General features: G+C 41.7%; 1 protein-coding gene across 4 annotated transcripts in view; it reads left to right on the forward strand.

Annotated features, from left to right (window-relative positions):
• The window catches only part of guf1 (GTP binding elongation factor GUF1), a 194,013-nt gene that overhangs the window by 170,701 nt on the left and 4,841 nt on the right, over positions 1–18,471 (forward strand). For 3 of the 4 annotated variants that reach the window (XM_068036092.1, XM_068036073.1, XM_068036102.1), the window contains 4 exons: positions 1,517–1,650; positions 8,402–8,503; positions 12,171–12,290; positions 16,170–16,206. In XM_068036092.1, the coding sequence (XP_067892193.1) occupies positions 1,517–1,650; positions 8,402–8,503; positions 12,171–12,290; positions 16,170–16,206 (393 nt within the window). Of the gene's footprint in view, positions 1–1,516; positions 1,651–8,401; positions 8,504–12,170; positions 12,291–16,169; positions 16,207–17,252; positions 17,334–18,471 lie in introns of those variants that run through there. The other variant, XM_068036082.1, reaches the window with a different exon arrangement.

An 18,471-nucleotide genomic window follows, 5' to 3' on the forward strand; every position in this document is an offset into this window, starting at 1 on the left:
TACCCCTGTACTCGCTGATCTACATTGGCTCCCAGTTAAGCAACACATCAGTTTTAAGATTTCCATCCTTGTTTTCAAATTGCCTCCATGGCCTCACCTTGTCAGTATCTGCACTTATCTAATTCTGGCCCCTTGAGCATCCCCTATTTTAATTACTCAACCGTTGGTGCCTAGATCCTAATATCTGGAGTTCCCTCCCTAAACCTTTCACCTCTCTACCTCGCTTTCTTCCTTAAGAAGCTCCTTAAAACCTACCTCTTTGAACAATCTTTTGGCCATCTGCCCTATTACCACCTTATGCAGCTCGGTGACAAATCTGTCTTCATACATGCTGTATAAATACAAGTTGTTGTCTCTCTCCCCTCTGCAGCCTTTCTTTGTTTCTCCCACAAAATTCCCTGAGCTCCACTTTTTCAGGCCCTCCTTTGGACTTGTGCCTTGAGTCCTACACAAAGTCTTTTTGTTTAAATGAAGCCTGAAAAAGTCTGAAGAGTTGACAGTATGTCCATGTGAGTAGAGGTTGGGGAAACTGAAATCAGTGGCTAAATAGCAGACAATTATTAACACAATTGTTAGGAAGGTTGTAAAAAAGCATAAGAGGAAGAAAATGAACTTGGAGAGAAGGTAAATAAAGGGAGGGAATGGGAGAAGGAAGAATTTTAAGAATAGAGAAAAAGGTAATTTTAGTAAAAACTTGTGAGAAAACTTGTGATGCATGCTGGCTAGCATGTGAGTGAGTCCAGGAAGCGAGTACATAACCACAATTTGCTACAATGGGCCTGGGGAAGTGGGAGCACCATCATGCTCAATCTCTAAAGCAGCCAAGCATTGTTCCCTCTGAGCTGCAAGGGAATGCAACATACAGCAATCGGGTAATAAGCAAGCCATGCACAAATGTTGTTCCCTGCAGCCACGCAGCAATCTGAAAGGGACTGCGCAGTACAACAAACATTGCGGGCACATCAAAAAAAAAATTAGAGGCAACATTTGTATGGCAGAAGTTGTTTTATAAGGCATCAAGTACAAACTAAGTCAGATCATCTAACAATTGATGACTCAGCATTCCACTATTTATAGGGTCACATGGAGCATTAACACCAACATGGACTGGTTGAGCCGGATGGCTTGTTTTGTACTGTATATTCTAAGTAATTATCCTGTATGATATTGCTGCTCACAGGAAATGTTTCCCTGGAATTCATTAAAAAGAAATCGACTGTGCTGTTAAATCTAAATTCAGTTGTCGCTTTGACATGCATTGCAATGTTGCATGTAGTAAGAATAAACCTTTGCTTTATTTTTATCCCCATTGTCCACATTAACTTTTCTTTATCCTTTCCTCCTGACTTTTTACCTTGATGTTACGTGATTTAAAATCTGCTCAGTAGTTTTAATTAGTGAGCAAAACTAAGCTACCACTATTTTTAAAATAAACATTGAAGGTGTTTCTAGTTCATGTCTATTTTATAAGTATCAAAATTTAAGAATTCCTCACTGAGTACTGATTTGTCTTAAGAGTCGGAGAGGAGTTCAGAAGAATGTGGTTTACATCGATGATCATAGAGTTATGATGCAATACCTTTTTCCACTAAATGAAATTGTGGTGGACTTCTATGACAGTCTAAAATCGCTTTCTTCAGGATATGCCAGGTAGGATCACCTAGATCTAGCTTCTCCATAACAAAATAGAATTTACAAAAAAATTCTGTCCTTCAGTTAATAAACAAGTAAATTCAGAGAATTTACTCTGAGAATCAGAGAATGACATGCCTCAAAGCAGATAGGTAGTGTTAAAAAATAAGTAGAGTGGAGGGTGTGTGCATCAGCATCCTTCCACTTACATGATATAATGGACATGCAGCAAATCCATTGGCAGGTTGTGAGTGGGAAACAAATATGATTAGAACAGGTCAACATGGTTTTGTTAAAGGGAAATCCTGTTTGACAAATTTATTAGTTTTTTGAGGATGTAACTAGTAGGGTAGATAAAGGGGAACCAGTAGATGTAGTATACCTGGATTGGCAGGTAGTGAATAGTAGAGTGCCAAAAGGATCAGCGCTGAGGCCTCAGCTATTTACAATCTATATCAATGACTTAGATGAAGAGATAGAGAGTACTGTATCTTAAGTTTGCTGATGATGCAAAACCAGGTGGAAAGTTAAGCTGTGGGGAGGACACAGAGAGGCTGCAAAGAGATATGGACAAGTGAGTGGACACAAGATGGCAGGTGGAGTATAATGTAAGGAAGTGTGAAGTTAGTCACTTTGGTTGTAAGAATAGAAAAGCAGAATATTTTTTAAAAGGTGTGAAACTTGTAAGTGTTACTGTTCAAAGAGACTTGAGTGTGCTTGTACAAGGAATGCAAAAAGTTAGGTACAGCAAGCAATCAGAAAGCTAACTGGCAGGTTGGTCTTTTTGCAGGGGGATTGGAATACAGGAATAAAGAAGTTTTTATACAATTGTACAGGGTTTTGGTGAGACCACATCTGGTCTCTATTGCTGTGGCCTTTGACTCTTCCAATCGGTGGTTGTCATGTGTCTACAGTGATCATAGTCTCTACGTGTGGGACACAAAAGACATTAAGAAATTTGGGAAAGTTTGGGAAACTGTGTGCAGTTTTAGTCTCCACATTTAAGAAAGGACTTACTTGCATTAGAGGTGGTACAGTGAATATTCACTAGATTGGTCCCTGGGATGAGGGTGTTGTCTTATGCAAGGTTGAGTAAATTGGGACTATATTCTCTGGAATTTAGAAGAATGAGAGGCAATCTCATTGAAACATACAAGATTCTGAAGGGGCTTGATAGGGTAGTCACTCAGAGATTGTTTCTGCTGATCAGGGAATATAAAACACAGGGGCACAGTCTCAGGATAAGGGATCGATCATTTAGGACTGAGATGAGGACAAATTTCTTCACTCAGAGGGTTTTGAATCTTTGGAATTCTCTACCCCGGAGGGTTGTGGATGCTCCATCATTGAATACATTTAAGGCAGGGATAGACAGATCTTTGGTCTCTCGGAATCAAGGGATATGGCGAGCGGGTGGGAAAGTGGAGTTGAGGCAGGTCAGCCATGGTCCTTTTGAATGGCGGAGCAGGCTTGATGGGCCATATGGTCTACTCCTGCTCCTATTTCTTGTGTTCTGATGTAGCACACACCAACCCACAAGTAATAAAAGCAAAATACTACAGATGCGGGAAATCCTTAATAAAAACAAGAAATGCTGGAAATACTCAGCAGGTCTGGCAGCATCTGTGGAGAGAGAAGCAGAGTTAACGTTTCAGGTCACTGACCCTTTATCAGAATGGTTCTTCTGTGGAGGCTGCCCAACTTGAGACGGGCAGTGACTGACCACTAGGACACGATGATCCATCCCACTGTCACAGGGCAGCCTGTGGTATCCTTGCTCTATGCCAGTCAACACATAGTCTTCTATCTCCTATATTTGTTGCCCCACTAGTGAGATTAAGGATGAAGTGACCTCTCCAGTTTGCTGTATAGCCTGGGCATGGTTTTAGGAGTTGCAGACTTGCCTAGCATTTGAACCGCCCACACAAACTTGTAGGCTTATATCCAGAGGAAAGGTGATGTCTGGGGCCTGATTGGTTGCAGGGAGTTGCCAGAAGGTGCTTTCTTGAAGGGATCACCAATTGCCTAATGGAACTGCACTCCAGATTTATTGTCAGGTTAACTCCCTTAGTCTTTAACACATTTGATGTTGTTGTTAAAGACAGTGTCCAGGTCACCATCTCTTTACTCTGCAGGTTCAGCCGTCTCTTGAGGCGATTCTAGTGGTGAATCTTGTCACCCTGGTGGGTCAGGCTGTGGCTGTCTCCCCCTCTTCCCATGCCAAGTGGCAGAACTGGAACACTTCACTAAATCCCCTCAATAAACCCCCCAACTCAGCACTAAACTGCCACCTCAGCTCTGCAACTCCCTCAATAAAACCCCCACCTTAGTACTAGCCCTGTCAATAACTAATCCCCTGAATAAAGCCCCGCCCCAACAATAGATCCCCATAAATAAAACCCTCCCCACAATAACTAACACACTGTAGAAAACCCCACCTCAGCAACAAAGCCCCCACTATTTACAGCTCTGACATACTCCTGCATTACCTCGCTGAATCCCCTTGAGCACAGCGACATCTCCAGGATCTCCACGCCCTTGTCAACAGATTGAAGGAAGGATTAAAAATTATCTGGAGCTAGAAACCCCAAGCTTGCTGGCTAAATTTGCTGTTGATAAGAAGTTGATGAAGCTCGTAGACTCCAGTGCTGAACTGGATGAGCAAGCAGGAAGATCTGATTTTACTTGGGAATTGAGCAGACGAAAGTCAATGGCAATTGGCAGATGAAAGTCAATGTAGAGCAATGCAAAGTGTTTCACATGGAAACAAAAAATCCAGGAAGAATTTATTAGTTAAATGGAAAGAAAATAATGTGCATGGAAAATTTAAGATCTGGGGTCATGATTGACAAATTGAACCTATTAAAATAATGCCTGGTGGCAGTGAGTAAAGCCAATCAGGTGTTGGGATGTATTAAGCAGTAAGTTTTCAGCAGAAATCGTGAGGTAATCCTGACACTTTACAAATCATTGGGGTGACTGCAGTTGGAATACCATATACAGTTCTGGTCATCACAGTGCAAAAAGGATATTACAGCTAGGATATAGAAGAAAACAACCAGAATGATTGAGGGAACGGAGGGATTAGGAACATAGGAACAGGAGTAGGCTATTCAGACCCTCAAGCATGTTACACCGTTTAGGTAGATCAGAGCTGATCTGTATTTTAACTCTATCTACCTACCTTGGTTCTGTAATCCTTAATACCCCTGCCTAATAAAATCTATCATCAGTTTTGCAATTTCAAATGGCTCAGCCGCAACAGCTTTTTGGGGGGAGAGCATCCCAGATTTCTACTACCCTTTGTGTAAAGAAGTGCTTCCTGATATCACCCCTGAATGGCCTAACTCTAATGTTAAAGTTATGACAATTGTTTTGGACTCTCCCACAGCAGAGGAGTTTCTCTCTAACTACCTATCAACTCCTTTGATCACCTTAAAAAACTCAATTAGATCACCAGTTAATCTCCTATATTCAAGGAAATACAATCCTAGTCTATGCAACCTGTCCTCACAATTTCACCCTTTTAATCCCAGTATAATTCTGCTGTATCTGTGCTGCACCCACTCCAAAGCCATCATATCATTCATTTCATATATAAATATCATCCATTTATTTCCTGTGCTCTGGTGCTCAGAAGTGAATGCAGTAGTCCAGATGGGATCTAACCAGAGCTCTGTACAGCTTTAACATAGAAACATAGAAAATTGGAGCAGGAGTAGGCCCTTCAAGCCTGCTCCGCCATTCATTATAATCATGGCTGATCAACCAACTCAGTAACCTATTCCCACTTTCGCCCCATACCCTTTTATCCCTTTAGACCCAAGAGCTATATCTAACTCCTTCTTGAAAATGTACAATGCTTTGGCCTCAACTGCTTTCTGTGGTAGCGAATTCCACAGACTCACCACTCTCGGTGAAGAAATTTCTCCTCATCTCAGTCCTGAAAGGTTTACCCCATATCCTTAGACTATGACCCCTGGTTCTGGACTCCCCCACCATAGAGAACATCCTTCCTGCCTTGACATCTACCCTGTCAAGTCCTGTTAGAATTTTATAGGTTTCTGTGAAAACTCCAGTGAATATAATCCTAACCGACTCAATCTCTCCTCATAGGTCAGTCCCGCCATCCCAGGAATCAGTCTAGTAAACCTTCGCTGCACTCCCTCTATAGCCAGAACATCCTTCCTCAGATAAGGAGACCAAAACTGCCCACAGTATTTCAGGTGTGGCCTAACCAAGGCCCTGTATAATTGCAGCAAGACATCCCTGCTCCTGTACTCGAATCCTCTCTCTATAAAGGCCAACGTACCATTTGCCTTTTTTACCCCCTATTGGACCCGCATGCTTACCTTCAGTGACTGGTGTACGAGAACACCCAGGTCTCGCTGCATATCCCTTTCTCTCAGTTTATAGCTGTTCAGATAATCTGCCTTCCTGTTTTTGCTACCAAAGTGGATAACCTCACATTTATCCACATTATACTGCATCCACCATGCATTTGCCCACTCACTCAACTTGTCCAGATCACCCTGAAGCCTCTCTACATCCTCCTCACAACTCACCCTCCCACCCAGTTTTGTGTCATCTGCAAATTTAGAGATATTACATTTAGCTCCCTCATGTAAATCATTAATATATATTGTGAATAACTGGGGTCCTAGCACCGACCCCTGCGGTATCCCACTGGTCACTGCCTGCCATTTGGAAAAAGACCCATTTATCCCTACTCTTTGTTTTCTGTCTGCTAACCAATTTTCTGTCCATCACAATACACTACCTCCAATCCCATGAGGTTTAATTTTACACGCTAATCTCTTATGTGGGACTTTGTCGAAAGCCTTCTGAAAGTCCAAATAAACCACATCCACTGGCTCCCCCTCATCAACTCTACTAGTTGTATCTTCGAAGAATTCTAGTAGATTTGTCAAGCATGATTTCCCTTTCATAAATCCATGCTGAATCTGTCCGATTCTACCACTGTTCTCTAAGTGCTCTGCTATAAAATTTTTGGTAATGGACTCTAGAATTTTCCCCACTACCGACGTCAAGCTGACTGGTTTATAATTCCCTGCTTTCTCTCTACCTCCCTTTTTAAATAGTGGAGTTACATTAACTATCCTCCAATCTGTAGGAACTGTTCCAGAGTCTATAGAAACTTGGAAGATGACCACCAATGCATCCACTATTTCTAGGGCCACTTCCTTAAGTTCTTTGGGATGTAGATTATCAGGCCCTGGGGATTTACCGGCCTTCAATCCCATCAATTTCCCCAACACCATTTCTCTACTAATACTGATTTCCTCCAGTTCTTCTCTCTCTCGCTAAGCCCTGTGTTCCCCAACATTTCTGGTATAATATTTGTGTCCTCTTATGTGAAGACAGAACCAAAGTATGCATTTGGTTGGTCAGCCATTTCTTTGTTCCCCATAATAAATTCCCCTGTTTCTGACTGTAAGGGACCTACATTTGTCTTCACCAATCTTTTCTCTTCACATACCTTCCACTCCTTTGTATTCCTCCTGAGATAAAGGCCAACATTCCGTTAGCCTTTTAAATTATTTTTTGTAAATGTCCACCAGCTTTTAGTGATTTCTGTAGTTGGATTCAAAATCTCTCTCATCTATAGTTCCTAGCTTCTTGCTATTTAGCAATTACTTTGATCCATTTTTCTTGGGTCCACAACTCCTCGCACTTTTCTACATTAAATACCATTTGCCACAATTTTGCCCACTCAATTAATCTATCAATGTCCCTTTGCAACTTTCTGCTCCCACTTTTTTTTTACCTAATTTAATGTTGTTCACAAATAACTGTCTCTTATGTGGAACCTTCAAAAATGCCTTCTAGAAATCCATATAGATAACATCTAAAGACACTGCCTTATTTACTACATTTCAATAAATTTAACTAGGCTTGTTAGACATGACTTAACCGTTTCAGATCCATGGTGACTGTCTGTTCAGCTTATATATGTCCAAAATGTATCAGATTAAAAGGAACAGTTGTGTAAATTGGGCATGTTCTCATTGGAAAGGAGAAGTTAAGAGGTGATCCGATCAGTTTTAGGATTTTAAAGGGTGTATAGAGAAATGTAGACTATGACAAGCTGTTTGACCTTGTTCAGAATAGTAGAAGCACAGGATGCAGAATTAACTTCTGAACTAATCTACAGTGAACGAGTGGTCAATTTACAGAACAAACTCGCTAGGAAGAAAGTGGAAGCAGTCAGGATTGGTTAATTCAAATGCAAATTAGATTTCTTTCAGAAAATAGAATCTTGGGATACAATATGAATAATTTGAGACATGATGCAGTAAGTGTAGCATGTTTGGGAGGAAAAAGGTGACTTTGGACCGAAAGCTTTTCCCTAAGTTCTTCAGCACTGCATGTTATGTCTATGTCTGTCGTAGAATAATTGATAGAGATTGATAGCTGTGAGGAGTCAACAACTTCATTTCATTGCATCCTACCACTACCAAGCTGGTGGAAGGCAAACAAATATATAGTAACTTTTATAGTAAATTTGACCTTTTAACTTAAGCAAAATACGGTGAATGCTAGAAATACGAAAGAAAACTGAATGGAACTGAACCGACAACTTTTAGCTAGGTTCACTAAAATGTGTCTACACCCCACGTATGCTTTGTATAAAAATAATGTATGCTTCTTATTTGTTTTCAAGCTGTGGCTATTAATATGATCAGAGTTTGAATTGATCGTATGGTTTATTTAAATAATTTTCTTAAATTTTGTTTATTCTTCATAGTTTTGACTATGAAGATGCAGGATACCAGGTGGCTGACCTGATTAAAATGGATATTTACCTAAATGGAAAGTGTGTGGAAGAACTCACAACAATTGTGCACAGGTTTGTCACTGATATTGTTACAGCACAGTTACTCTTCGTGTTTTTCTGTAAAACATGCTATTTGCTTTTTTTTCTACTGTTCCTGATCTGAATGGTTTACTGATTCAGATAACAATGAAATAGACCAACCAAGTACCTTTCAAAAAAACTTAAAATAAAGATCACTTTCAAAATCACAGCTGCCCCTTAGTTAAACTAATAAATGGTATTGAGTAAGGTAGGCATACAACTTGAGTGGTAATTTACTGAGCATTTTGTGGACCTCCTTTATCAGCTGAAGTATCTTAAATGGATTAAGACGTCTTAAACGTAAACCCTGATTTTGCGATAATTGCAGAAGTGCGATTGAGCTGGCCAATGACACAGCATCATTTGCATTGGCAGCTCAGAGGGCAGACTGCTCCAAATTTTCTGATAGGTGTCTCTCCCCAGCTAATTTTAATAAACTAATGGCACATGAAAAGCTGTAGCATAAATGTAAAATCGATGATGCAGCAGCTCTTTCAGGCTGAAGCTCACCATTATTGCATAAGTTGGGGCTAATAGAAGAATGGACCAAATCATGGAGTCATAGAGTTATACAGCACAGAATCAGGCCCTTTGGCCCATCGTGTCTGTGCCGGCCATCAAGCACCTATCTATCCTAATCCCATTTTCCAGCACTTGGCCCACAACATTGTATGCTACGCCGTTTCAAGTGCTCATCTAAATACTTCTAAAATGTTGTGAGGGTTCCCGCCTCTACCACCCCTTCAGGCAGTGTGTTCCAGATTCCAACCACCCTCTGGGTGAAAAAATTATTCCTCAAATCCCTTCTAAACCTCCTGCCCCTTGCCTTAAATCTATGCCCCCGGTTATTGACCCCTCCGCTAAGGGAAAAAGTTTCTTCCTTTCTATCCAGTCAATGCCCCTCATAATTTTGCATACCTCAATCAGGTCCCCCCTCAGCCTTCCCTTCTCTAAGGAAAACAACTGTAACCTATCCAGTCTCTCTTCATAGCTGAAATGCTCCAGCCCAGGCAACATCCTGGTGAATCTCCTCTGCACCCTCTCCAGTGCAATCATACCCTTCCTGTAGTGTGGTCCCCAGAACTGTACACTGTACCCCAGCTGTGGCCTAACTAGAGTTTTATACAGCTCCATCATAACCTCCCTGCTCTTATATTCTATGCCTCAGCTAATAAAGGCAAGTATCCCATACGTCTTCCAACCACCTTATCTACCTGTGCTGCTGCCTTCAGTGATCGATGGACAAGTATACCAAGGTCTCTCTGTACTTCCTTTGGTCCTACCATCCATTGTATATTCCCTTGCCTTGTTAGTCCTCCCAAAATGCATTGAATCACACACTTCTCAGGATTAAATTCCATTTGCCACTGCTCCGCCCATCTTACCAGCCCATCTGTATCATCCTGTAATCTAAGGCTTTCCTCCTCACTATTTACGACACGACCAGTTTTCGTGTCATCTGCGAATGTACTGATCATACCTCCTATATTCATGTCTAAATCATTAATGTACATTACAAACAGCAAGGGTCCCTGCACCGATCCCTGCAGTACACCACTGGTCACAGGCTTCCACTCGCAAAAACAACCCTCGACCATCACCCTCTGCCTCCTGCCACTAAGCCAATTTTGGATCCATTTTGCCAAATTGCCCTGGATCCCATGGGCTCTTACCTTCTTAACCAATCTCCCATGCGGGACCTTTTCAAAAGCCTTACTGAAGTCCATGTGGACTACACATCAGATACCTGTCAGTAGCACTGTCCTCTTTAATACAGAAGAGTTTGAGGTGGTGCTGCAGAAAGTGCATCATAAAAGATAAACCAATTAGGGGTTTAAGCCCAATTTCCAGTAAATGCACAGGTACAAGAATTGGCTATACTGAAGGGTGGCCTTCAGTCTAAAATAGGGAGGGAGGTTGTCAAGTCCATGCAGTTGCCCAGGATGTGTCATACTTTGCTGCAAATAAGGGAGAAGTCTGCTGATATTAGGAGGAAAGTGAAAATATGGTTGGTACTTACTTTTGCACACACTCTTATGGGGTGTATCAAGAATGGGACAGACCTGAGTTGTGAACCTGCACAGTCTGCGGAAGTTACCATTTCAAGTATTGTACGCAACTACTGCCGATTTGTGCTCACTTTTCCATTGTGTAATGTTGGACAGCACACCTTGCAGATGGAGGTGGTGGCCCTAGAACAGCATCTCGAGGATAAGGCTTCCATGCTGAGGGATCCCCCTGTTGTTATGGGGTCAACATCCCTGGATGCAGGGGTTTTCCTTAATCTCCAAAGAGGTATCTCAAATGTTTGTCATCCTCCAAACATGTAGGCACTGTGGACCTCCACCTAATGAAGACATCTATGGCTGCTTCTTGGAAAAGGCCATTGAAGTGCATAAGGATGCTTCTATGGTCAGATGTCTCCTGAACATAATTCAGTGCAAGCTATTTGTTATGTAAGCCATGGGGTTGTTGCAGGTGCCATCTTTGATGCCTGGTGCCTCAGGAATCTAGTCACCCAGACGAGGTTCTGTGCACTGTTCAACAAGTCCCTCTATTCATTCAGTGATCACCTTTGTTTATACAGGAAGAGCTGCCATATCTTGTCTGAAAATTATTGTGAAACAATTGGTACAGCTCTGTGATGGCCTGTTTTGTAAAGTGGAGACAGTGAAGACAGGTCACCTTTGATATGTCCTGGTTTGTGTGAAGGGGTCTGTAAATGGAGGCCCAAGGTAGTGAATAGTACGGATCAGACTTTTCGGATATTGTTACACCTATATTTGCTTGTCCCTCATGAGCTCCCCTTTGCCATCTAAATGTTTTATACTAAAGGTGAGAAAATGCCATCAAGCCTTTAAATGTTTACCGCATTTGTTACTGGACTTATCCTTGCATTCCTGCTCTTTCCTCTCCTTCCCCTCCCCCCCCACCCCCGTCTGTGCACTTCTTGTGAGAGGCAAAAAAAAAAATAACCATACCCATTTCTGGGAACCCTGTTAAAACATCCTTACCAACCCTCTCAGCGGTGATCAGTCAAGCTGCAGGAGATTCAATACTGTTAATTTTTAATTTTTTTTTTACATTTTTTCTTTTTCTGTTCTCTCTCAATCCCATCTCTCTTTCTTTCTGTACCTGATTTGCCATTGAACCATCCACTCTAATTTACCCTCCTTCTTAGTTGTTCTTCTGTTTATTTCTCAATCCTTAAATCTCATTGATTGAGGAGATACATTGCTTGTCCCTCCATTCACCAAAGTCCCATATGCTCTGTTTGCCTCGCTGAGCCATTATCAGCTTGCGCTTCCAACAATTTGGTGGGAAAAAATTTTAAAACCTAAATATGCACGATCAAGCCTAACTAATGGGCCATGTCGTGAGATGCTCCACTCCAGCAAGATCTGGCTCAATGTTCTCATTCTGCCTCCAATTGTGCACTGCTAAATGTGGCACTCTATGAATTGGGTCCATGAGGTGTATGCCTGATTTTATAACCCATGCACAAGACTCTGCTGGTGGTGAAGCATGCTGCAAAATTAGCCCTTCACACTAGATCAATTAGACATGTGAAGATTGCAATGGATCTAGAGTTGATTTATACTTGCCAGTAATTTGTTGAATAAAATCTTTTGAAGAATTCATTGATTGCTTCTTGCAGGGAGAAGGCTTATTCTGCTGGTAAAGCAATAGCAGAACGTTTAAAAGACACAATACCTCAGCAACTTTTTGAAATCGCCATCCAGGCAGCAATAGGCAATAAGATCATAGCAAGAGAAACGTGAGTATCAATTTCATTTACTGCAGTTTAGCTTTGTATGTCCTTATTGTCTAATCATGACTCTGGAAACAGTGATACTAGAATTTTATATTTTTAAGTCTTGGGGCACTAAGTGAAAGGGTACGATAGTTTGTAACTGGACTAGTAATCCACAGGGTTGGACTAATGAAACGGAGGCAAAAGTTCAAATTCCTCCACGGCAGCTGGAGAATTTCAATTATTTAAATAAAATCTGGAATAATCGTAGTAGCAATGTTGGCTGTGAATCTACCGGATCCTTGTAAAAATCCAACTGGTTCACCAGTGTTCTTTAAGAAAGGAAGTCTGTTGTCTTTACCCAGTCTGGTCTATGTATGACTCCAGACCCACAGCAATGTGACTGACTCTTAACTGCCCTCTGAAAAGGCCTAAAAGGCACTCAGCTGTATTCAAGAAGGCTAGTTGCTACTGTCGTCTCGAGGGCAATTAGGATGGGTAATAAATACGTCCACATCCTGTGAATCAATTTTTTAAAAAAAGCCGTGATTTATCCAGAATGAGTTTTTTCCACCCAAGGAATGGAGAATGAGAACTTACACTTAATAATGCAACTTTCACCCCTCAGAATATCTCAAAAGTGCTTTACAGCCAGTGTATTACTTCTGATTACTTCTGAAGTGCATTTACTGTTTTACCTACATAACAACAATATAATTCACTGCAGTGATACGCCAAAAGCAGTATTGGAAACTGATGATTAAGCAATGCAAATCAGTAATTGATTTTCCAATAATGGATACAAAAGTTGAAATATTCCACATATCTGGTGACGGGTCTCTACGTCCAGAAAAGGCGACGCCTCTTTTCCGGAAGACCTGCCAAATCAAGTGCCAATCAGGATCAAGGACCACGTTTCCAGAGGTCCCACCCTTGGAGAGCTGCCGGCCTCTGAGTGGCTGGCAGCTGTTCCACTGAGCAGTGCCACCGCGGAGGCGGGACTACTGCCGGCGGAGTACCTACCCGAGGCCCAAGAGCTGTGCTGAACCCTGGCTATAGGTAGGTCAGGGCAAGAGGGGTCTCATGGGGTGGGGGCACAGGGGAGGGGTTGTGGGGGTGGGGGGTGGTGACTGTTAGCAGGTCATCCCATTCCCAATGCCAGGTCCGTCGTTCAGGCACTACGTGCCTTTTAACTAGGAATCCTCCCCCAACCCCATTAGAGCCAGGAAGCAGCCTGCATGGTTTTTCGTGCTGTGCTTCCCAGGCTGTGACAGCCGCCTGCCGCACAGCTAATTGCAGTGGTGGCTGGATGAGGCCCTTAATTGGGGATTAATTTCCCGCCCTCAAACCCGCCACAGGAGAGAGCATAAAGTTCCTCCCGATGTGCCCTGGATGACTGTAAACTGCTTAACTACTATGAGTGAAAGAACTTTAATGCTGAATTGTTCATGTGGCTTGGAGGGCCGAATGGCCTGTTCCTGTGCTGTACTGTTCTTTGTTCACAATCAGCCTCAATATTAGCTGACCCACGGATACCTTTGCAGAAAAGTTGTTAATTGAATGCATAACTACCAGGAATGATCTGCAACCTTTAACTCAATTTCATAGGAATAGAGGAGCACGAGTAGGCCATTCAGCACATCAAGCCTGCCCTGCCATTCAACATGATCATGGCTGATTAGATTAGAGATACAGCACTGAAACAGGCCCTTCGGCCCACCGAGTCTGTGCCGAACATCAACCACCCATTTATACTAATCCTACACTAATCCCATATTCCTACCAAACATCCCCACCTATCCCTATATTTCCCTATCACCTACCTATACTAGTGACAATTTATAATGGCCAATTTACCTATCAACCTGCAAGTCTTTTGACTTGTGGGAGGAAACCGGAGCACCCGGAGAAAACCTACGCAGACACAGGGAGAACTTGCAAACTCCACACAGGCAGTACCTGGAATCGAACCCAGGTCCCTGGAGCTGTGAGGCTGCAGTGCTAACCACTGCGCCACTGTGCCGCCCTACAGTGATCTTCCACTTCAATGCCTATTTCCCACACTATCCTCATATCCCCTTATGTCATTTGTATTTAGAAATCTGTCAATCTCTGCTTTAAACATACTTAATAACTGAGCTTCCACAGCCCTCTGGGGCAGAGAATTCCAAAGATTTGCAACCCTCTGAGTAAAGAAATTTCTCCTCATCTTAGTCCTAAGTGGCTTCCCCCTTCTCTTGAAATTGTGTCCCCTAGTTCTCAACTCCCAATCAGGGGAGACATCTTGTCTACATCTACCCTATCTACCCCTTTAAATATTTTGTAGGTTTCAATTAGATCACCTCTCATGCTTTGAAACTCTAGAGAATACAGGCCCAGTTTCCCCAATCTTTCTTCGTAGGTAGTCCCTCCATCCCGGGAACAAGTCTGGTGAACCTTCGTTGTACTCCATCATTGGCAATAATATCCTTCTTAAAGTAAGCGGACAAAAATTGCACACACAGTACTCCAGGTGCGGTCTAACCAAGCTTCTATACAATTGAAGCAGGACTTCACTACTCCTGTGCTCATATCCTCTTGCGATAAAGGCTAACATACCATTAGCCTTCTTAATTGCTCACTGCACCTACATATTAGTTTTCAGTGACTTATTGACAGCGATACCCAGCTCCCTTTGAACATCTACACTTTCTAATCTCTGACCATTTACTAAATACTCTGCACATCTATTCCTCCTACCAAAATGGATAACCTCACATTTTTCCACATTATATTCCATCTTGTCACGTTCTTGCCCCACTCACTAGGTCTGTCCAAATCCCCTTGAAGCTGCTTTACATCTTTCTGACAACGCACATTCCCAGTTTTGTGTCATCCGTGAACTTGGAAATACTGCATTTGGTCCCCACATCCAAATCATTGATATATATTGTAAACAGCTGGGTTCTGCAGCACCTGCGGAAGAGTCTGTCACTCTAGAATTGGCCTTTATAGCCACTCCAGGCGCTGCTCCACAAACCACTGACCACCTCCAGGCGCTTACCCATTGTCTCCCGAGACAAGGAGGCCAAAGAAGAAGAGAAGACATTCATATTTTATTCTCACTTTATCAGTTTCTTTGTCCTCCTTTGCTGCATTCTAAAATCCCCCCAATCCTCGGGTTTACTACTATTTTTGGAAATTGTATTCGCCTAGATATTTTATATTTCAGGATTCTATCAACATTCACATACAGCATGAAATTTTCTCTCTCAGTTGGATATAAAAATGTTGTTGTTTGAATTATTTTATGATCGGCTTCCAAGTCTTTCTTCCAGATTTTGCAGTCAGCGGTGAAGTGATAGCCCTCATCACTGACATCAAAAAATGTTGCTCACCAAAATCTAGCGATCTCTGTGGCATGGATTTCACTTTTTCCAAAATTAATTGCATTCTGGCACCAGCTATAGGGGATCTCTGACATCCAGCAACAATAATTTTCTCAAGCAGGCTAAGCAGCCTGAAGAATTCTCACAAACAGCAAACTCGGAAGTAACAAGCAAGAGGTTGTTCAGCAATAATTGTAAGCTTAATGCACCATGAAAAACTTCATTCAACAAGGCATAACTTTTGCAAGGATCTTTAACAGGGAGAAGAATAGTGTAAAAAGTTTATGTCAAAACAGTGATTTCTAATTGATTTCCAGTTTTGAAGACTTTAAAGGCACACCCTGTGGAGAATCACTGACAGAAATTTCTGAATTTCCACATTAAACTGCATGTCCAGAGGCCAGTAGTTGCTGTCAGTTTCACAGAATAAAGATGGTGAACACTGACAGTTTCACTGTCATTAGGACCACAAAATCCACACCAACCTGTTTCTATGCATAGAATATTTGTACTAAATGATGTTTTTTCTTTTCAGTATTAAAGCAGTGCGGAAAAATGTACTGGCAAAATGTGTAAGTACAATTTTTTTTTCCAAATACTACATTTTCTCCAGAGCAAGAACATTAGCCTTTTTATGATTATCTGGCACAAATACAAAGTACCAACACAAAGCTCACTTAGATTCAAAATTCCAGAGTCTACTTAAACTAAGTTTGAAATCATTTAATGTTGACTTATGGGAATTCGAAGAAGACATTTATGGAATGATTCCATTGAGTGCATCTGAAAATGCTTCACATCCAGTAAAGTGGAGTTCCTGCTTTACATAGGCGAATGCAAAAGTGAAAGACCAATTCTATGATGATGACCTACAAGGATGCACCAAAGTATTCCATGAACATATCTTGCTGAATGAGACAAATAAATCCTTGTGCCCAAATCATAAGGCACAAATTCAGTCAACTGAGTTTTGTTTGGTTACTTGGGCTGTAAGGGCTTGTATGAGCTTCATTAGACTTCTTAGTTGCTGGTACTATCAGATAAGTTGATTCAACGATGAATTCTGCTGTTTTATACACCTATTTGCTCTTTTAGCACTGCTCCTCATCAGTTTTAAAGAGGCACTACTTGGATTTCCTTCTGTCTTCTTCGAAGTTTAATTCCTAAAGATGAGACTTTATTTTATCATAATTTATTACAAATTTTTATAAACTTTTCCTTACACCATTGTCATTGGATCATTACTTTCTGCTGCACGATCATCGAATGTTGTAAAAACCCATCTGGTTCACTAATATCCTTTAGGCAAGGAAATGTGCCGTCCTTAGCTGGTCTGGTCTACTTGTGATCCCAGACCCACAGCAATGTGGTTGACTCTTAACTGCCCTCTGAAATGGCCTAGCAAGCCAATCTGTTGTTAAGGCAGACAAGGGCAATTAGCGATGGGCAACCAATGCTGGTCTTGCCAGCAACGCCCACATCCCATGGAAGGAAAAAAAAGCTGCTCATTACAACTTTTGCAGATACCTTTTCTGACATTGTTGCTGATAGCAGCTGCTTGATTAGCAGTAACCCATGATGTTTACTATAGGAATTCTAATCATCATTCTAAACTTAGATGAGTTCAGGCAGAGAGAACGAAGGCTTGTGTTTACACCTCAAGTACCTGCTTGGAGGAAGATGACAATATGGGTGAGTATGACATGTAGCCAGGGAGACTGGTGTTCAGTCATTGACTGACAGTTCTAAATGTATTTGTGCATGAACTGCTGCATATTCTTCAAAACAATACTGACTTCATGACATGCACTGCCTAATCACCACTGCCTCTACCGCTGTACTCACCTATAAGCCATTACCTATGTTAATATGTCCTTTCTGGAAACCAATCTCCTTACTGCATTCCAAATGAGGTGCTACAAATGTATTTCTCTACTGCTGTTAGTATGGTGCAAGCTTGAAATGGTTCTAGATTGACTGCTATGTTATTGCTGGGTAAATGTGCTTGTGTGTTACTGAATTAATTTAATGGGGAGTTAGGAAGATGTTATGAAAGAACACTTGCCTTGTTGGGTTGTCTCCAAGTGCTGTCTGCCATGATGGACCAAAATTCAAAGGTTGGCAAAACCATCGCCAGTCTGTTTTTTCACTCTTTGATTGTGGGCAATCTTCTCCCTTGACAAGGGATAAAATATATACTTTAGAAATAAGTATCCATTTTGTATGAATGGAGGGCCACACAACGTGCAGATAGTTTCAGGTGGTAGTTTAACTTGTCACATCAAAGGGGGCAGCTCTTCCTTGGTGACCTTACATTAATGCTTGCTCAGACACAAGTGACCCTTTCATTCATAGCATTCACTGCACTGATGAGAAACGGGTAGAACGCACTTACTTATTTAAATGAGCTGAGTTCAATGGATCCAGCTCACCGTGCTCAAGATCTCATGCAGCAAATCTAGTTTTATTCACCAGGAATGAGGAATTGGCTCTATTATGTCATAGTGAGCAAACTTTTTTTGGGAGATTCCTGGTTTGTTAGCTTCCTAAGATTAATTGGAGCTTCTGAGAAAGGCCCAGGTATTTCCATTGAATGAAATAGTGTAACTTGTGCCCCTTAATCATTCCTATCCTCCTGCTGTAGCGAGCATAAATCTGTGAGTTTGCAATGTCAGAATACATTAAATGGAGAGGGAAAAGGTATATGCAGTAAAAATGTGAAATAACCTTACATTCAAAAAGTTTGTACTATACAATGGGCTGATTTTTTGGGCCCCACCGAAGTCGTGAACAGAGCATGAAAATGTCGGCCGGCGTCCAGGTGCCAGCCATTTTTG

This window comes from Heterodontus francisci, chromosome 1 (assembly GCF_036365525.1).
Source record: "Heterodontus francisci isolate sHetFra1 chromosome 1, sHetFra1.hap1, whole genome shotgun sequence".
NCBI classification, from domain to species: Eukaryota; Metazoa; Chordata; class Chondrichthyes; order Heterodontiformes; family Heterodontidae; genus Heterodontus; species Heterodontus francisci.